Genomic DNA, 17,116 nt, shown 5'->3' with positions numbered 1-17,116 from the left:
ATATAAAACATTACCATATTTGTCATTTTGTACAAGAAAACTTGATTAAAAGGAAACAAAATGAAAGAAAGTGAAAACTAGCCTGCTTCAGTCTGTTCCATCAATATCAGTTCTTTCTTTGAAGGTGGATGTTTCATCGATAGCCCTTTGGGATTGTCTTGGATCATTGTATTATTGAGAATAGTCAAATCATTCACAGTTCTTCATCAAACCATATTTCTGTCTCTGTGCACAAAGTTCTCTTGGTTCTGCTCACTTCACTATACATCATTTCATACACGTCTTTCTATACCTTTCTGAAAGCATCCTGCTTATTATTTCTTATAGCACAATATTCCATCACCATCACATACCACGGTTTATTTAGCCATTCCCCAACTGATGGGCATTCCTTTGATTTCCAATTCTTAGTCACCACAAAAAGAGCTGCTATAAATATTTTGGTTCAAATAGGTCTTTTTCTCTTTTGGGGGATGTCTTTGGGATACAAACCTAGCAGTGGTATTACTGGATCAAAGGGTTCTATGGCCTTTTGGGCATAGTTCTTAATGAGAGCACACATTTTTACTCAAGAAAAGATTTCCTGAAGTGTTTAGGGAGTCAAGTTAGAAATCTGGGACATGTTGGGGCAGCTAGGTGGCGCAGTGGATAGAGCACCGGCCCTGGAGTCAGGAGTACCTGAGTTCAAATCCAGCCTCAGACGCTTAACACTTACTAGCTGTGTGACCCTGGGCAAGTCACTTAACCCCAATTGCCTCACGAAAAAAAGAAATCTGGGACATGTTGAGGCACTGGCTCTTCTACATCTCAACTACTTCCTAAAGCCTGTTCTCTCTCTCCAGCGTCTTTCTCTGAAAAAAGCCTGGAATCATGTGTGTCCTCCCAAAATGAGGAGCAAGAAGTTCTCCCAAGCTCTTGCCAACATTTTTAGCCTCCATGTAATCATTCTCCCCATAAATGAGAGAGAACCGGCACCATGACTGAACCCCAGGTTACACACAGTTGGTGTTACAGAATTCTTTGGACAAAGAGGGTTGGGAGAGACACACCTGTCAGTGGGGTCTGATGACTGTGGTTCATCAGACCCACATAGGAGGCCAACATAAAAGCAAAAAGATTCATTCGTGGGCAGCTAGGTGGTGCAGTGCATAAAGCACAGGCCCTGGATTCAGGAGGACCTGAGTTCAAATCCAACCTCAGACACTTGACACATACTAGCTGTGTGATCCTGGGCAAATCACTTAACCCTCATTGCTCTTCAAAAACAAACAAACAAACAAATAAATAAAAAGATTCATTTGTATGCTAAGGAAGACTGATCTCTAGTTTCAGTTCTTAGGGTACAGATTAGGTCTTTATAACTTTTCAGGCTCAGCCAATCAGCAACATTCTCTGGCAACTAAGCTATTGTATCTGACCATTGGGAAATGATTGATTACTTTGGAGAGTGCAGTTTCAGTTGAAAGGTGATGTTGAGAGAGGCAGCTAGGTGGCGCAGTGGATAAAGCACCGGCCTTGGATTCAGGAGAACCTGAGTTCAAATCCAGCCTCACACTTGACACTTACTAGCTGTATGACCTTGGCAAGTCACTTAACCCTCATTGCCTTACAAAACAAAAAACAAAAGACAAAAAAAACCAAACCAAAACAAACAAGCAAAAAACCAAAAGGTGATGTTGGGAGCCAGAAGGCAAGAGAGCCAAGAAAAGATGAGAGGAAGGGAAGTAGATGTGTTCAATGTAGATGGCTTTCTCAGAGAGTTTAACCACACAAAGGTAGAAGAGACAGGTGATGCTAGCTAGCAGAAATGGTGAAATAAGTGAGGGTTTTGTGAAGATGGAGAGATGTGGACATGTTTGTGGACAGTAGGGAAGCAGCCAGAAGACAGGAAGAGATGGAAGCTGATCAGCAGAGAGAATGATAGAAGGGACAATCTGCTGGTGGAGACAAGATGGATAGGATCACTTGTGCATGCAGGGGGGTTTGCCTTGGCAAGGAGAAGAGCCAGCTCATTAAGTGAGACAAGAGTGAAGGAGGATATAGCAGCAGAGGGCATGTGAGTGAAATGAGATGAGGAAGAAGAGAGACAAGGGAGCTCCTGGCAAACAGCCTTCATGTTTTCAGTGAAATATGAGGCAGGTTCTCAGCCAAGAGGATAGGGGGAAGGGGAGCCATGGGAGGCTTGGGGAGGGATGAGAAGGTTTTGAAGTCACTAACAGTGATTAGGTATGAATTGACTAGGGACCTGTAAAAGGGTTGCCCTACCTCAGAAAGGACCCAGTTGATGTTACCTGATATAAATTTGTAGTAGACACAGCCAGTACGGTTTCATGATTTTCCACCTTCATTCAGCAACACATGAATATGGGTAAAGGCAGGGGATTGTGGGGATGATCCAAGCGCATAATAAGGAGGGAACAGTCTCAAGAAAAGGAGATGGCATAGAATTGAACTGTTTCACCAAGGGAGACTTAGTCTTGATGCAGGGAAAACCTCCTAACAAAAATAACTGTCCCCAAATGGAGGACATCTCCTTGCTGGAGGTCTACATGCAGAGGCTGCACGACCACTTGTCATACATATGGATAACCCTATACCGTTTGTCAGGTGTATGGCAAGTAAACGCAGCACGCTGGAGAGCAGTGAGTACTGACTCTAGAGTCTGAGGGTCTTGGTTCATATTCTACCTTTGGCACTAATGACTCGTGTGACCCAGGGCAAGTCACTTAATCTCTCTGTGCCTCAGTTTCCTCATTTGGAAACAAGGGGTTAGCAACCACACCTGAAGAGCAATAACGAATCATGCCACCCTCATCTTTGCAGACCAGCAGTGGACTGTAAGTGCAGAATGAGGCAGACATTTTTGGATGTGGCCAGTGTATCTGTTTTCCTTGGCTGGACTTATTTGTTGCAAGGGAAGGCTTTTATCTGGGGAGTGATTCAGAGTAGAAGGTTATGGGAGGGAGTAAGGGGGTAGCAATAGACATACCAAAAGAAAAGAAAATAGAAAAGAAGAAAAGAGCATCAGTGAAACATTATAAAAATACAGAGGGGAACAGAAAGGGACCTCAGAAAGGAATGCAGACCACCATGGTTGTCTTATTAATATTGTTTAAATTTAAGGTACATTTTTTAAAAATCCCAAACTGTGTATAATAGAGATCTAAGGTGTCACATACAATCTTCTCTTTCTTTTCTATGTATAAGGAAATTTTCATATATTTTTTCATGTCTACAAAGTTCATAACATATATATATATATATTTTTTTATTTTATTTGCGGGGCAATGGGGGTTAAATGACTTTCCCAGGGTCACATAGCTAGTAAGTGTCAAGTGTCTGAGGCTGAATTTGACCTCAAGTCCTCCTGAATCCAGGGCTGGTTCTAAAAACATTTTTTTAATGAGGTGGTGGCCTCCACAGAAAGAACTGATAGAATCTGAATGCAAATCAAAACCCACTTTTAAAATTCTCTTTATTTTTTCTTGTTTGTTTTTGCTAATTTGGAAATATGTTTTACATGATTGCACATGTATAACCTATATCAAATTGTTTACTGTCTGGGGGGGAGGGGAGAGAATTTGGAGCTCAAAAATTTTAAAAATGAATATTAAAAATTGTTTGTACATGAAATTAAAATACTCATGACAAAAAATGATTGAGTAGAGACTGCTGTCAAAGGACCTGGGTTCAAATCCTCCCTTGGTCACTTACCACCTGTGGAACATTGGGCAAGTTACTTCATCTTCTTGGGCCTCAGTTTCCTCCTCTGTAAAAGAATTGATTGGACAAGATGGCCTCTGAGGTCTAGAACTCTGTTACCATGATCCTGTCTTATAGAAGGGATTCCTTTTAGCTATGGGTTGGTTTAGAGGGACACAAGCCGTCTATAACTTAGTAGAAGATCTTTGAGAATTATGTCTGAAAAATTAATCCATTCCTCTTCTTCTCATCCCCCTTGGTTAATCTGGTCATGATCCTCTTTGAGTTCAGCCAGGCTAGTCCTCTGATGACAGATGCACAATCCATCTCTGGACCGGCATTTGAACCCTCTCCAGTCAAGTGGAATCTGCTAGAACTTGTGCTATCCTTGGGTAGTTCTCAAAGACCCAGAGTTCTGGGACTAAGGCAACAGAGAGGAGAGAATGTAACCCAACAATTATTGTAGCCCATCAATGGACATTCCTTGACCAAATGGCCAACACTGCCCCCTAGTGGAACATCCACTTCAGCACTGATGCCACTGTCACAGCAACTTTTTCTGGTTTTCAAGAACTGAGAAATTCTGTGAAAAGAAGAGAGAGGGGACCTTGAAGAAATGTCAGGGTCAAGTGAAGATTTTTTAAGCATGAGAAGATCTGGGCATGTTTGTAAACAGCAGGGAAAAAGGCAGTAGATAAACAGAGATAGAAGACTAGGAAGAGAAGGAATGGTTGAAAGGATAAACTCTCAGAAGGGAGGGGATGGGATAAAGGGCACAAAAAGGTTTGGAATTTGTAAGGGAAAAGTCCACTTCTGGGACTGGAGCAAAGGAGTTGAGAGAATGGGAGATGATATTGGAGGGGAGTGTCGCTTTGGGGAAGAGAGGGAGCTCATAGTGGAGGGCTGCAATTTTTTCAATGAGGTATGAAGCCAGGTCCTCCATTGAGAGGGGATGGTGTAGGAAACTTGAGAGGAAAAGAGAACATTTGGAACAGATGCTATGAGGAGTGGGATAGGGAATTGGTCAGGGAAGAATAAAAGCAATGAGAACATGACATGGAGACCAGTAGATGACTGCACCAATGACTTGGGTAGGGTGTTACATTTTAAGAGTGAACCTTGAAGGAGGAGAGATTGCTGAGGGACGGTGGCAGAGGGAAGGTCTGGAAATGTCACTGAGGAATGAGAAGCATGTGTATTCTTTTTCTTAGACCAGTGTAGCAGGACCATATTCTAAGGTTCCTCTAAGGTTCTCCTAGTACCAACAAAGATATCCAAGTGCCCATGAAAAGAAGATGGAGGGTGAAAGTGGTCGAACATGAAAAGAATTTTATTCATGAGGGAACAGGATTGCCAGGAGGCACTATGGAAAGGGGAGGAAAATGGACCACTGTCTCCTCCTCATGGGAACCTGAGGGACAGTTAAAAGGGTGTTGACTCACTAAGCACTGGAAGGGTCCAGGACGCATATTCTGCTTGAGAGGAAGTGCCCTAATCTAGTTGATTGGAGAGGGGGCTCCCCTGATTATATCCATTACACTTTCCTTCCAGGTTAATATTTTCTGTCCTCAGCAAATCAACTGGGATGCTTTGGGCACATCTGCCCATATCTCCAATTCTGGAAAGTTCTCTGGGGACTTAGGGAGGATCTAGCATCATCTTTTTGAGTATCTCTCCCAGTCCTTTGCATGAAAGAATCTCAACAAAGTCCACACAGCACAGTTCCTTGTAAAATCTAGATTTTTATTAACATTTTTTGTTTTTCCATCACCTGGATTTTTCCTTTCATCCCTCCTCCTTCTTCCCAGAGAGCCATCCCTTACAAGTCTTAACCTGGAAATTAAGGAAACAATCAATATAGGAGAAAATAAGGTCTTTAATTGGGGCAGAGGAACTATAGCTCTATAGAACTTGTAAGGGATGGCTCTCTCTCTGGGAAGAAGGAGGAGGGATGAAAGGAAAAATCCAGGTGATGGAAAAACAAAAAATGTTAATAAAAATCTAGATTTTTACAAGGAACTGACAAAGACAGCCCCAGGCAGTTCATTTGCCTGGGCAAGAGGGGACTGGATGGGAAGTCAGTTCTCAGTAAATTTTGCAGTTCTCATTCCCTCCTCTTGGTCAAGATTCTTCTTCAGATGTGATAAGTCCGACCTCAGACACTTGACACTTACTAGCTGTGTGACCCTGGGCAAGTCACTTAACCCCAATTGCTTTACCAAAAAAAAAAAAAAAAAGAAGTACCTCAATCAGTGTAAACTTAATTAGGAATTCCCCAGGTGTGAAAAATCTTTTCTGATTTTCTGATAAGTACTTGGCTACAGCTGTTGCAGTAACTTTCCTACAAGGGAAAGCTTCTACCCAATGGGAGAACATACAAACCATAATACAAACTTGTAACTAGAAAAAGGTGGAAGTTGAATAAAATCAATCTGCCAGATTTGAAAAGAGGTGAAGGAAATTTCCTAGGGGGAGGTTTTAAGGGCTTGCTTACATTATATTCAGGACAGATTTTACATTGTAGATAAATGTCATATGCAGCTCATCTCAATTTTCCCACCAATATTTACAGCCTAAGCTAAGCAGTTTGCCAGGACTCCAGTAACTTTAAGAGTGAAGGTATTGGGGGGCAGCTAGATGGTGCAGTGGATAGAGCACCGGCCCTGGAGTCAGGAGTACCTGAGTTCGGGTCCGGCCTCAGACACTTAACACTTGCTGGCTGTGTGACCCTGGGCAAGTCACTTAACCCCAATTGCCTCACTTAAAAAAAAAAAAGAGTGAAGGTATTCCATCGTAGGTCAATGGAAAGAGTTGGGGAGCATTGGGTATCCATTTGACCCATACCAGAGCCCAGAGTTTTTATCCTTTTTACACTCTTCTAGTTTTTGCCTGTCTTGGAAGAGATAGGACATGGTCCTTTGGACTACAGCAAGCTCTGCTGGTGTCAGTGTTAATTTGGGGCCAGGTCCGGGGGATATCATGGAAGATAGACTAATAGGGAGTGGGGTTTTCTGAGCAGCCTGCTTGGCATGCAGGTCAGCAAGGGCATTAACCCAGTCATGGGGAGAATCTTCATGGGAGTATCCTGGCATTTTAACAATCACTGCTGCTAGCAACAAAAGGGAGTCAAGCAATCTCTAGATATGTATGACTTCCAGAAGACATCAGGAACCCTTTATATATTTCCACAACATCCTGAAATCCCCAACACATTACCTGCTATCTGTGTAAAAATATTCACTGGCATGGGGGCGAGAAAAATGGAGTCAGCTTTTGACAATTAGAGATCCAGGGAGCAAAGGAGTAACTCATTCACATACTGGAGAGGGTGGAGCCTCTGGGAAACTTAACATCAGCTAGGTCTGCTTTTACATTTGTGAAAAGCCATCGCAATATTTGAACTGCTAGGGGTATGAAAACCTGAAATACCTGTGAAGCTTGAAGAAAGAAAACAGTAAAAGTTTAACAAAGTTAAAAGTTGTTTTTAACTACCACACCATTATTAATGCAGGTAATTATTTCAATAGTAAATGCTTAACAGTTGTTGAGAAAAGCTATGAAACAGTACCACTGCTAAATGGAACAAGTTTCTCTGGCATATGGGCCATATGGTTATGGGCCCAGGGCACCCCAGAAGTTCTCTGGGGCACAGCAAAGAATCTTCTCCTTGAGAAACTAAACCAGAGGATAGACATGCCTAGAGAGATAAGTGGAACCAGATCAGACTGAGCTAGCTCTATGACCCCCACCCTTCATTCTAGTCTCCCTCATCCCTGGGGAGATAAGATTAGGTGTGGCTGCTTCCTTTGTGTCCTGAAGAGATGGCTTGGGAGATCTGCAGCCACCCCTCACCCAACTCCTCCAGCCACCACCAGTGGGAGATGGTCCTCCACCCCCTCACCCAATTCCCCCAGCCACCACCAGTGGGGGATGGTCCTCCTTCACTAAAGGAACTTTCCACAGTCATATGGTCACCCCCATCAGTCCTCTATAAAAGTACCTGCCAGTCTCCTGCTCTAGGAGATTGGTATCTCAGAGCCACATGCTTTGTGCCATGCCTCTCTCCCCATGAGAAGTCCAAGAATTTCTTTCATGCTTTCCCTTCCCCTCCCTTCCCTTGCCCCTAAATAAACTACCATCTTATTCTAACTATAATTCTTTTTTTTGTGTGTGTGTGTGTGTGTGTGTGAGAGGCAATTAGGATTAAGTGACTTGCCCAGGGTCACACAGCTAGTAAGTATTTAGTGTTTTGAGGTCAGATTTGAACTCAGGTACTCCTGACTCCAGGGCCGGTACTCTATCCACTTCAACACCTAGCTGCCCCTCTAACTATAATTCTTTAAAGAGGAATTCCTAAGGACCCCAACCCCTACCCCCAACCCCCCACCCCATTCTCCCCATGACATAGGGAAACCTCCAGTTTTCAGAATTTTAAAATGTGTTCTTATTTTTCCCAGAGTCAAACATTCATTATACCTAGATAGGGAGTACCCCAGAGAGAAAACTTGAACCCAGACTTTTGAGATCACTTCTGCGAAGTCACAGTAATACTGCATTTCTAAACAGTTTCAAGTATTTGACATTCTTTTAACAGTTGCACTTACAACAATTTATAGCCCAAAAGAATACTCTAAAATTATCAAATATCCACATTACAGATTGGTAAACTAAAGTAACTTGCTTTAAGATCATGCAATTAACAAATTTCCAGATCCAAATTTTTAAACACTTTACCTTAATGCAATAAACCATGACTTTAAACCCAAACATCTTATTAGAAGACATATTTCCCTTAAAATGAGATGAATAAATTCAATTACAACTGGAACTATTCCCAAATGGTAAAATTCTCAATTTATCTGAAGCCCATCTAATAGCATTTCAATATCAGACTATTATTATCAATAAACTCATTTTTACCTGGTGATCAACACTGGTGATTGAGAAGCCAGATAGTTCCCCAAATTTAAATAGAACCTGATTAACCTTGATTTGGGGGTTCATAAAACCTGTATTTAAACTAATATTGGAGATCAATTCTCAACTAAAGTTTGAACAAATTTCTTAAAAACAGGTAAAAATAAAATCAAGGTAGTCTCTCTAACTGCCTCTCCGTGGAAATATCCTTTCTGACAATTCTACTTTGAGTGGCAAAGAGGATTGCTAACTGGGTGCAAGATAAAGGACTCAGCTTGAATAGCAAGGGACACACATACACATATAGAACATTTGAACACAAATAGCATTTTACAAGGACAGACACAAAAACAATAATGGTAAATATTCTTAAGATAATTTAGCATGCACAAATTAAGTTCTCCTCTATCCTCAAAGACCTATTAATTTGAGCCAGATCAATTGGTCTTGTTTTTTTCTTAAAAAATTAGACCTTTTTTCTGAGAGACAAAATGTCCTATCAAAAATTCTATTTTCCTCCCTCTTTTTTTTTTTTTTAAAGGAAGGAGGGTTCAGATTCAGATTCTTGCTTAATTGATTCAAAATGCCATTGAAAAAGGACAGAAAAAAAAAAAAGCAAAGTCCCACTCAGGGCCTTTAGCTGGCAGAATCAAGACCAAACTCAAAAAGGAGTGACCCCACTGTGGCCACCAGTGCTGTGGGTCAGACTTGAATTCTGCTAGCACTTGCAATCATGTGGTACATGATTTGAAAACAAAACCCGGCAGCCGTCCTTTCTAGGACCTGTTGGAGTGGCCACATATGATCCATAAAAAACCTGCAGCCATCCCCTTTTGGGGGACCTGTCAGAACGGATCCATTACAAAAATCATCCATGGACATAACCAGACCCCCGACCAAAGAGCTTTTAGGAACTCAAGCAAAAAGGACGCGAGTTCTGAATTTGAGAGACCCTTACCCAGGCCAGGCCTCCTAATTTAAGTCCAGACTGGAACACAAAAGATTCCTGCAGGCGCCGAGCTTCCGGAGGTCAAAAAGGGTGGCTGGCTGGGCACGGAGTCTTCAAATCCTGGAAAGAGCCCCCATATGTTAACCTGAAAATTAAGGAAACAATCAATATAGGAGAAAATAAGGTCTTTAATCGGGGCAGAGGAACCATACCTTGTGGTATCTCAAAGCTCAGAAGCTAGGAATGCCCAAAGATGGGAACACAGGACAGGATTTTTATAGGGTAACAGAACAAAAAGGGAACCAAAAGATTGCTCCAGAGAGACATAGAGCTACTTAATGTAAATGAACCTTTGACAAAAGAAATAATTGAACTGCTCCGAAGTTAAGCATAGGCCTTACTGACTCCGAATAGAAATTACTTAATGTAGGTGGACCCTTTTTACATAATAACATAAAGTCCTGGGAGCAAGGTAGGGAACATTGGGAGGGGATAAGTTACTTGGGGGAAGGTCCATAAGTCCATCAAGGGTCTGGAAATGACCAAGACAGTCAGCCCCAGGCAATTCATTGGACTGGGCAAGAGGGGACTGGATGGGGAATCAGTTCTCAGTAAATTTTGCAGTTCTCACAAGAAATAATTTTTTAAAAGAAACAAAAAAGAAGAGAAAAATTCCTAGCAAAAGATCATTACATTGAAGAAATCTAACGTCAAATGCAGTGTTCCATATATACCCCACTTCTGCAAAAGAGCATGGAGGGTATGTCTTTTTGTGTCTCTTCTTCGGGGCTTCTCTTGTTCTTCATCATTTCACAACATTCATCTTGCATTGTTTTGTGGTGGTTCTTTCCATCTCTGTTGCTATCATTGTCATCATTGTTTGCTTGGCTTTGCTTACTTCACGCTGCTTCAATTCACATAGATCTTTCCATGTTTCTCTGTATTCATCACACAAATAATTTCTTACAGCATGATAATATTCTATTACATTCATGAACCACAATTTGTTTAGCTTTTCCCCACTGGATGGAAATCGACTTTGTTTCCAATCCTTTGCATCACAAAAGTACTGCTATCAATATTTTGCCACACATGGGGACTTTCTTTTTGTTGTGACCTTCTTGGAGCATATGCCTAGTAGTGGGATGTTTGGGTCAAAGGGCAAGGCTATTTTGCCCATCTTATTTAAATAAATGCAAATTGCTTTCCATAGTGTTTGTTCTAATTCACAGCTTCACCAACAATGCATGAGTGTCTGTCTTTCCATACCCCTTCCCATGTTGACTATTCCCACCTCATATTATTTTTGCCTCTTTGCAGAGTATGAGGTGAAATCTCAGAATTGTATCATCCTCTCATATAGCTGTTTGCAACTGTTATTTTGAAAACTGCTTGTTTTTACACCCTGTGACCACTTACCTATTGGAGAATAGCTTTTGATCATATGTATGTAGCTATGAATATGTACATCTATCTCACTTCCTGTCTTTTTTTTATCTACGTATTTATCTTAGTTGCTTATATATCTTGGATAAAAATCCTTAGCAGAGATATCTTATACAAAGATTTCCCCCCTACCCCTATTCTACCACTTACCTTCTTGTTATAGATTCATTGCTTTTGATTATACAGAAGCTTTTCAGCTTCATGTCATTTGAATCATCTATTTTATGAGGGACATGGGCAAGCAAGAGAACATTGCTATTATCACAGTAAATGTAATTAGATTTAATTCTATAGTTCTATATACTTAATTATATTAAAAAGAACATACCTTATGTAATAGGTTCTTGGTTTCATGCACAGTTCCCATTTTCTGGCTTTCCTTATAAGTCATAATTGCTTCTGATTTTCTAGTTTGTAATAAAACAAAATGTTAGAATAAAAAGAAATTGCCTCTACCTCTTGTTTAAGAATTCATGTCATACCCATATCTTGAAGTATATATGATCCTGTCTTCTACTTTTTTTTAAATGGCATGATCTTTAATATTTAGGGCATCTGCCCATTTTAAATTTATTATGGAATATGTTGTAAGAGGTTGGTGTAAACCCAGTTTTTCCCAAGCTGCTTTACAGTTTTTGTAGAATTTTAACTCACTAAGGGTAACTATGATTCTAAGTTGCAGAGTAGGTGCTGATCTGCTTTGTCAGAGTTTCTTCAGCAGTTCTCCATATTAACGAACTCTCAAATTCCCCATGCTTAAAAACAATGACAAGGCTAGAGAACCATATCTTCTCATAATTCTGATTTATCCTTCCAATAGATCAAAGCATTAGTTGTTTATCATGAGCAACCAATGAAAAGAGTTGATTTTTTGTTTGTTTGTTTGTTTTTGTCTAGCCCAATACTGGGCATGGCCAAAACATGGCCAACTCAATGGTTGGGTTGTCTCACATAGTTAGATCCTATATTCAACACAAGCCTCCAAGAAGGAGCTTCTGTTAGACTTGGCAGTGCATGTCTAGGGCACGGAGGCTGCCCAGGGCCAACAACCCAAGGACTGTGAAAACTCTGTGATTGGGGCCAAGCTCCAAGAATCTTGGGCCCTGGCTCCAAGATTCCCTTGGTTCAAGTTGATAGCTGATAAATGTTTGGTGTTCCAGACTCATTCTGCTTATCTGCTGAACTCAATACCCATAAACCTTTGGAGCTTGTTTGCTGGGGGGAGTTTTAGCATGGGGTGCGTTTCTTTTATAGTACTCCACTGGCCTCCCATGAACCTGGAACCTTTGAGCATTGGCAATAGTACCTCTTGGCAGAACGTACACAACAACTCATACACTCACAGATGCTTCTTGGAAAACAGAAGTGTGAATTTATTAAGCATTCAGAATAAGGCAGCCAGTTGGCTAGGGAAAAGAGACTTCAGATACTGCCTCTAACACTAGCTGTATGACTTTGGTCAAGTCTCTTTACTCTTTGAGCTTCAATTTCCTCATCTATAAAATGAGGGTAAATAAATAAATAACAGCACCTATTTTACAAAGTTGTTATACAGATTAAATGAGACAATCTTGACATAATTTGCAAATCTCAAAGTGCAGTTTAAATGCTAGCTATTATTAATTATAAAGACCTCCATTGGGGGCAGTTAGATGGTGCAGTGGATAAAGCACCGGCCCTTGATTCAGGAGTACCTGAGTTCAAATTCGGCCTCAGACTCTTAACACTTACTAGGTGTGTGACCCTGGGCAAGTCACTTAACCCCAATTGCCTCACCGAAAAAAAAAAAAGACCTCAAAAAAAGACCTCCATTGGTAGTAAGGAGTGCGGGAGAGGGAGAATGGTTACTATTTCCCAAAGCAGTCCATCTGATTTTTTTTTTTGTGGGGCAATGAGGGTTAAGTGACTTACCCAGGGTCACACAGTAAATGTCAAGTGTCTGAGGCTGGATTTGAACTCAGGTCCTCCTGAATCCAGGGCTGGTGCTTTATCCACTGCACCACCTAGCTGCCCCAGTCCATCTGATTTTGATATAATTTTGATTATTATTTTTAGAAGACCCACCTCTCCACACAATCTAAGATAGCATTGGCTTTTTTAAATTAACACATCATACTGCTCTCATGGTGGTCCCTATCATCTTTCCAGTGTGATTACTCCTTATCTACTGTCTCCTTCCCACTCCTCATGGATTCTATGTTCCTGTCAAAAGAGCTTACTTCCAGGGCAGCTAGGTGGCGCAGTGGATAGAGCACTGGCCCTGGATTCAGGGGGACCTGAGTTCAAATCCGGCCTCAGACACTTAACACTTACTAGCTGTGTGATCCTGGCCAAGTCACTTAACCCCAATTGCCTCACCCCCCCCAAAAAAAAAGAGCTTCCTTCCAGTTCCCCCAATATATGGCATTTTATCTCTTCTCTCATCACATTCAAATTGATTCACTGTTTCTAACAACTCATATTAATTTGGCAGCTCTCATGGTAACCAAGACCAGTGAGGTATGCCACCCATCTTGTGTGTGCCAAATTTCAGCATCCTTGCTCCAGTTTGAGTTTTCTTTGACTTTATTGCTTGTCTTTTTCCATCTCTGTAGTCATCTGTTCACTTGAATTATAAACTCAAAAATCTCTTTGCAGTTGTTAGGTCTGATATAGGGGGCTACATATGAGATACTTGCCACCCTGGATTGTTGCTATTGTTGTCATCATTTCATCCCTTTTCTAAGCAATAGCTAGCCCTTAAATACTTGAAGTCAGTTTTCATGGCCCCATTGAATTTTCCCTTTTTACAGCTTGAATATCTCCAGAGCTTCTAACTGATCCTCACATAGGTTCCCAGAAATAGACTGCAAGCTCCTTGAGGGCAGGGACTGCTTTTGTAAATGTAAATCCAAGAAAGTAAAGTACAGTCTGGAAGAAGAGAAACAAAAAGCTATCCCATTAAAAGAAAGCATGAGGGGCAGCTAGGTGGCACAGTGGATAGAGCACCAGCCCTGGAGTCAGGAGGACCTGAGTTCAAATCCGACCTCAGACACTTGACACTGACTAGCTGTGTGACCCTGGGCAAGTCACTTAACCCTAACTCCCCCCCCCCAAAAAAAAGAAAGCATGACCTCCATGTAAGTGAAACACATTGATCTAGAAGACATGATACATAGAGATAACTTAAAGATTCGTGGATCTCCCAGAAGAACACGGGAGGTCAAAAAACCTGAGCACCATAAGGCAAGAAATAATATATGAAAACTGCCCAGAACTTCTGAACACGGAAAACTGTCATTTGAAATACTGGGGACTAGTCTTTTTCTGCCTCAATTACTGGGTAACTAGGCTGGGGTTTCTAAGATACTGTTACTTATAAATTAATGGCTATTGCACCCATTTAAGTTGTAAGCATTTGTTAAATCATATTAAATGTAAGGAGAGCACTGACCTCATTTAACACAAGCTGTGGTATATGATGGTTATGGAATATTATTGCGTTATAAGAAATGACCAGCAGGATGACTTCAGAAAGGTCTGGAAAGCCTTATATGAACTGATGTATAGTGAAATGAGCAGAACCCGGAGAACGTTATGCACAGAGATAGCAATATTGTTTAATGAGGAACTGTGAATGACAGGTATTCTCCGCAAAACAATGATCAATGAGATAGGTGACAATACAATGAGACAATCCCAGGGGCAGCTAGGTGGCGCAGTGGACAGAGCACCGGCCCTGGAGTCAGGAGTACCTGAGTTCAAATCTGGCCTCAGACACTTAACACTTACTAGCTGTGTGACCCTGGGCAAGTCACTTAACCCCAATTGCCTCACTAAAAATAAATAAATAAAATAATAAAAATAACAATGAGACAATCCCAAAGGACTAATGATGAAACATATTATCCGCCTCTAAAGAAAGAACTGATGTTGATTGAACACAGACTGAAGCATGCTGTTTACTTTCTTTCATTTTTTTCTTTTATTCAAGTTTTCTTGTACAAAATGACTAATAATTTTTGTAATTAAAAAAATTTTATTTTTATTGAGTTTGGTTTTACCCTCAAGTCTGTCAGGATTCTGATCTATTCCTAACTGAGGGCTTGGAATTCTTGAATTCCTAACAACTATTTATTTAGCCTTGAGGGTTTTTTTTGTTTTGTTTTGTTTTTGCAGGGCAATGAGGGTTAAGTGACTTGCCCAGGATCACACAGTTAGTAGGTGTCAAGTGTCTGAGATCAAATTTGAACTCAGGTCCTCCTGAATCCAGGACAGTGCTTTATCCACTGCACCACCCACCTGCCCCTAGCCTTGAGTTGTTAACATTCCAGTGCTTTGCAGGCTGTGTTGATCTCATTAACCAATCAGAACTAAAGATTGATTAGGCCCTTCAAGAATCAGTACTGCCTCAGCCATGGGCTTCACTAGCAGATGTGGCTCACCAATTCCCAGCACAACACTTTTTTGATGCACAGGTATATCTAGGCTGTGGTTTCTTTTGAGTCAACAGAGTGTAAAACGCGGGGCACTGGGGTGCAACCATAAATCTGTGACTGCAAATTGTTAGTTCAAAACACTGCACACCAAGCCAGTGCTGACATGTCATCCGGGAAACTATCAACTCTGCTCGGATTTAGAATGGGGAAAGGGGTATTTCCGTAATGCAGAAGGTAGAAGTGCATTTAAAGGTAGCTTAAAAAACAGATGAAAGGGGCAGCTAGGTGGCGCAGTGGATAGAGCACCGGCCCTGGAGTCAGGAGGACCTGAGTTCAAATCCGACCTCAGACACTTAACACTTACTAGCTGTGTGACCCCGGGGCAAGTCACTTAACCCCAATTTCCTCACTAAAAAACAAAAAAACAAAACCCCAAAACAAACAAACAAATAAAAACCAGATGAAATTTAAATGGTCGCTCAGAAGCAGGAAGAATTCCATTTGCCTCTTCCCCTCCCCCCTCCCCATCAGCGGCATCTCTTGGGTTCTATGAGTTGACAGCGGCGCCTCCAGGTGCATGGATCCTTAGGAGACCGGCACACGCTATCTCCCACAATTCTCCTGATCGACTGGAATCTTTCCTGCCAAGTTCAGTTTTACTTGGTTGTTGTTCTGAACGGTCACCGGAATTCAAAGATTGGGACGCTGCGTTCAGGAACGTGAGTCAGATTCAGGGCCTGATACCATTCTGATCTCCTATAGAAGTAATAGCCCTCTAGAGAGCCTGCGGATTTCTGGAAGCAGATGTAGTAGAAGCCAGCAAAGGAAGCAGGCCCGATGTCTTGGATGGTGTGATCTGGCACTAGGAACTGTTCCTTCCACCTCATGAAGACATAATCCCCGTTCTTCACTTCTTCATAATCAAAGTCTTCCGAGTTAAAGGATTCAGCGTACTGCTCAAAAGCCTGGAACTTGCCCCAGTGTGTCCGGTCTACAGCCTCATTCGCTTCCCACTTTCGGGTTAGGAATGGATGCTTTGGGCTGATTATTTCCCCTTCAAAGAAGGTAGTAAGAGTGGGATATTCCTCGGTAAGGCCTTGGATCTTCAAGTAGCCACAGAGGGAAGAGTTCTCCATAGCCACGTGCAGCAGCACCACCTCCACGTCGTACGATTTCTCCTTGTTCTTCTGCTGACCGCGGAACTTGGCGCCGCTGTAGAGGAGGCTGGTGGGCACGCCAGGCTGCTGACTGTTGATGGGCGGTGGGATGAGGGACCCGGCGGAGGCGGCCGAGGCTCTGGTCCACGCGGGGCACACGGGGCGGTCAGGCATCTCGGGATGGACCAGCATCTTGGGCTCCCGCGGAGCTAGGGCGGTGGGGTGGGGGGGAGGGAGGGGGAAGGGAAAGGGAAAGGAGGGGGTAAGGGAACGCCTGGGAGGGGGGAGAATCTGCATCCTCCTCGCTTCGCAGGAGACCGGAACTCAAAACTTTAAATAAAAATGTTTATTATCAAAAAAGGGAAAGAAAACAATAGATAAAATAACAAATAAAATCAATTAATAACCAAAAATAAATAAATTATGTTTTATAAATTATTGGGGGGCTAGGCTGGGTTTCCTAAAATATTATCAAATTATATATTAATGGCTATTGCACCAGTTTGGGCAGTAAGATTTATTATTAA

At 41.8% G+C, this 17,116-nt stretch overlaps 1 protein-coding gene across 1 annotated transcript; it reads right to left on the bottom strand.

Moving 5' to 3' along the window:
- Positions 1-16,112: 16,112 nt before the first annotated feature.
- LOC122744325 (glucose-induced degradation protein 4 homolog) lies at positions 16,113-16,781 on the bottom strand. Its single transcript, XM_043989776.1, has one exon. The coding sequence runs from the start codon at positions 16,779-16,781 to the stop codon at positions 16,113-16,115; it is 669 nt and encodes a 222-aa protein (XP_043845711.1).
- Between the last annotated feature and the right edge of the window lie 335 nt (positions 16,782-17,116).

The sequence above is a fragment of the Dromiciops gliroides genome, chromosome 1, assembly GCF_019393635.1.
Source record: "Dromiciops gliroides isolate mDroGli1 chromosome 1, mDroGli1.pri, whole genome shotgun sequence".
Lineage (NCBI taxonomy): Eukaryota > Metazoa > Chordata > Mammalia > Microbiotheria > Microbiotheriidae > Dromiciops > Dromiciops gliroides.
The sequence above is the reverse complement of the archived record's forward strand: the minus strand, read 5'-3'. Positions and strand labels throughout refer to the sequence as shown.

What these genes read in the sequence shown, in the direction of transcription:
- LOC122744325 (XM_043989776.1), bottom strand. Translation starts at nt 16,781, where the DNA reads ATGCTGGTCCATCCCGAGATGCCTGACCGCCCCGTGTGCCCCGCGTGG.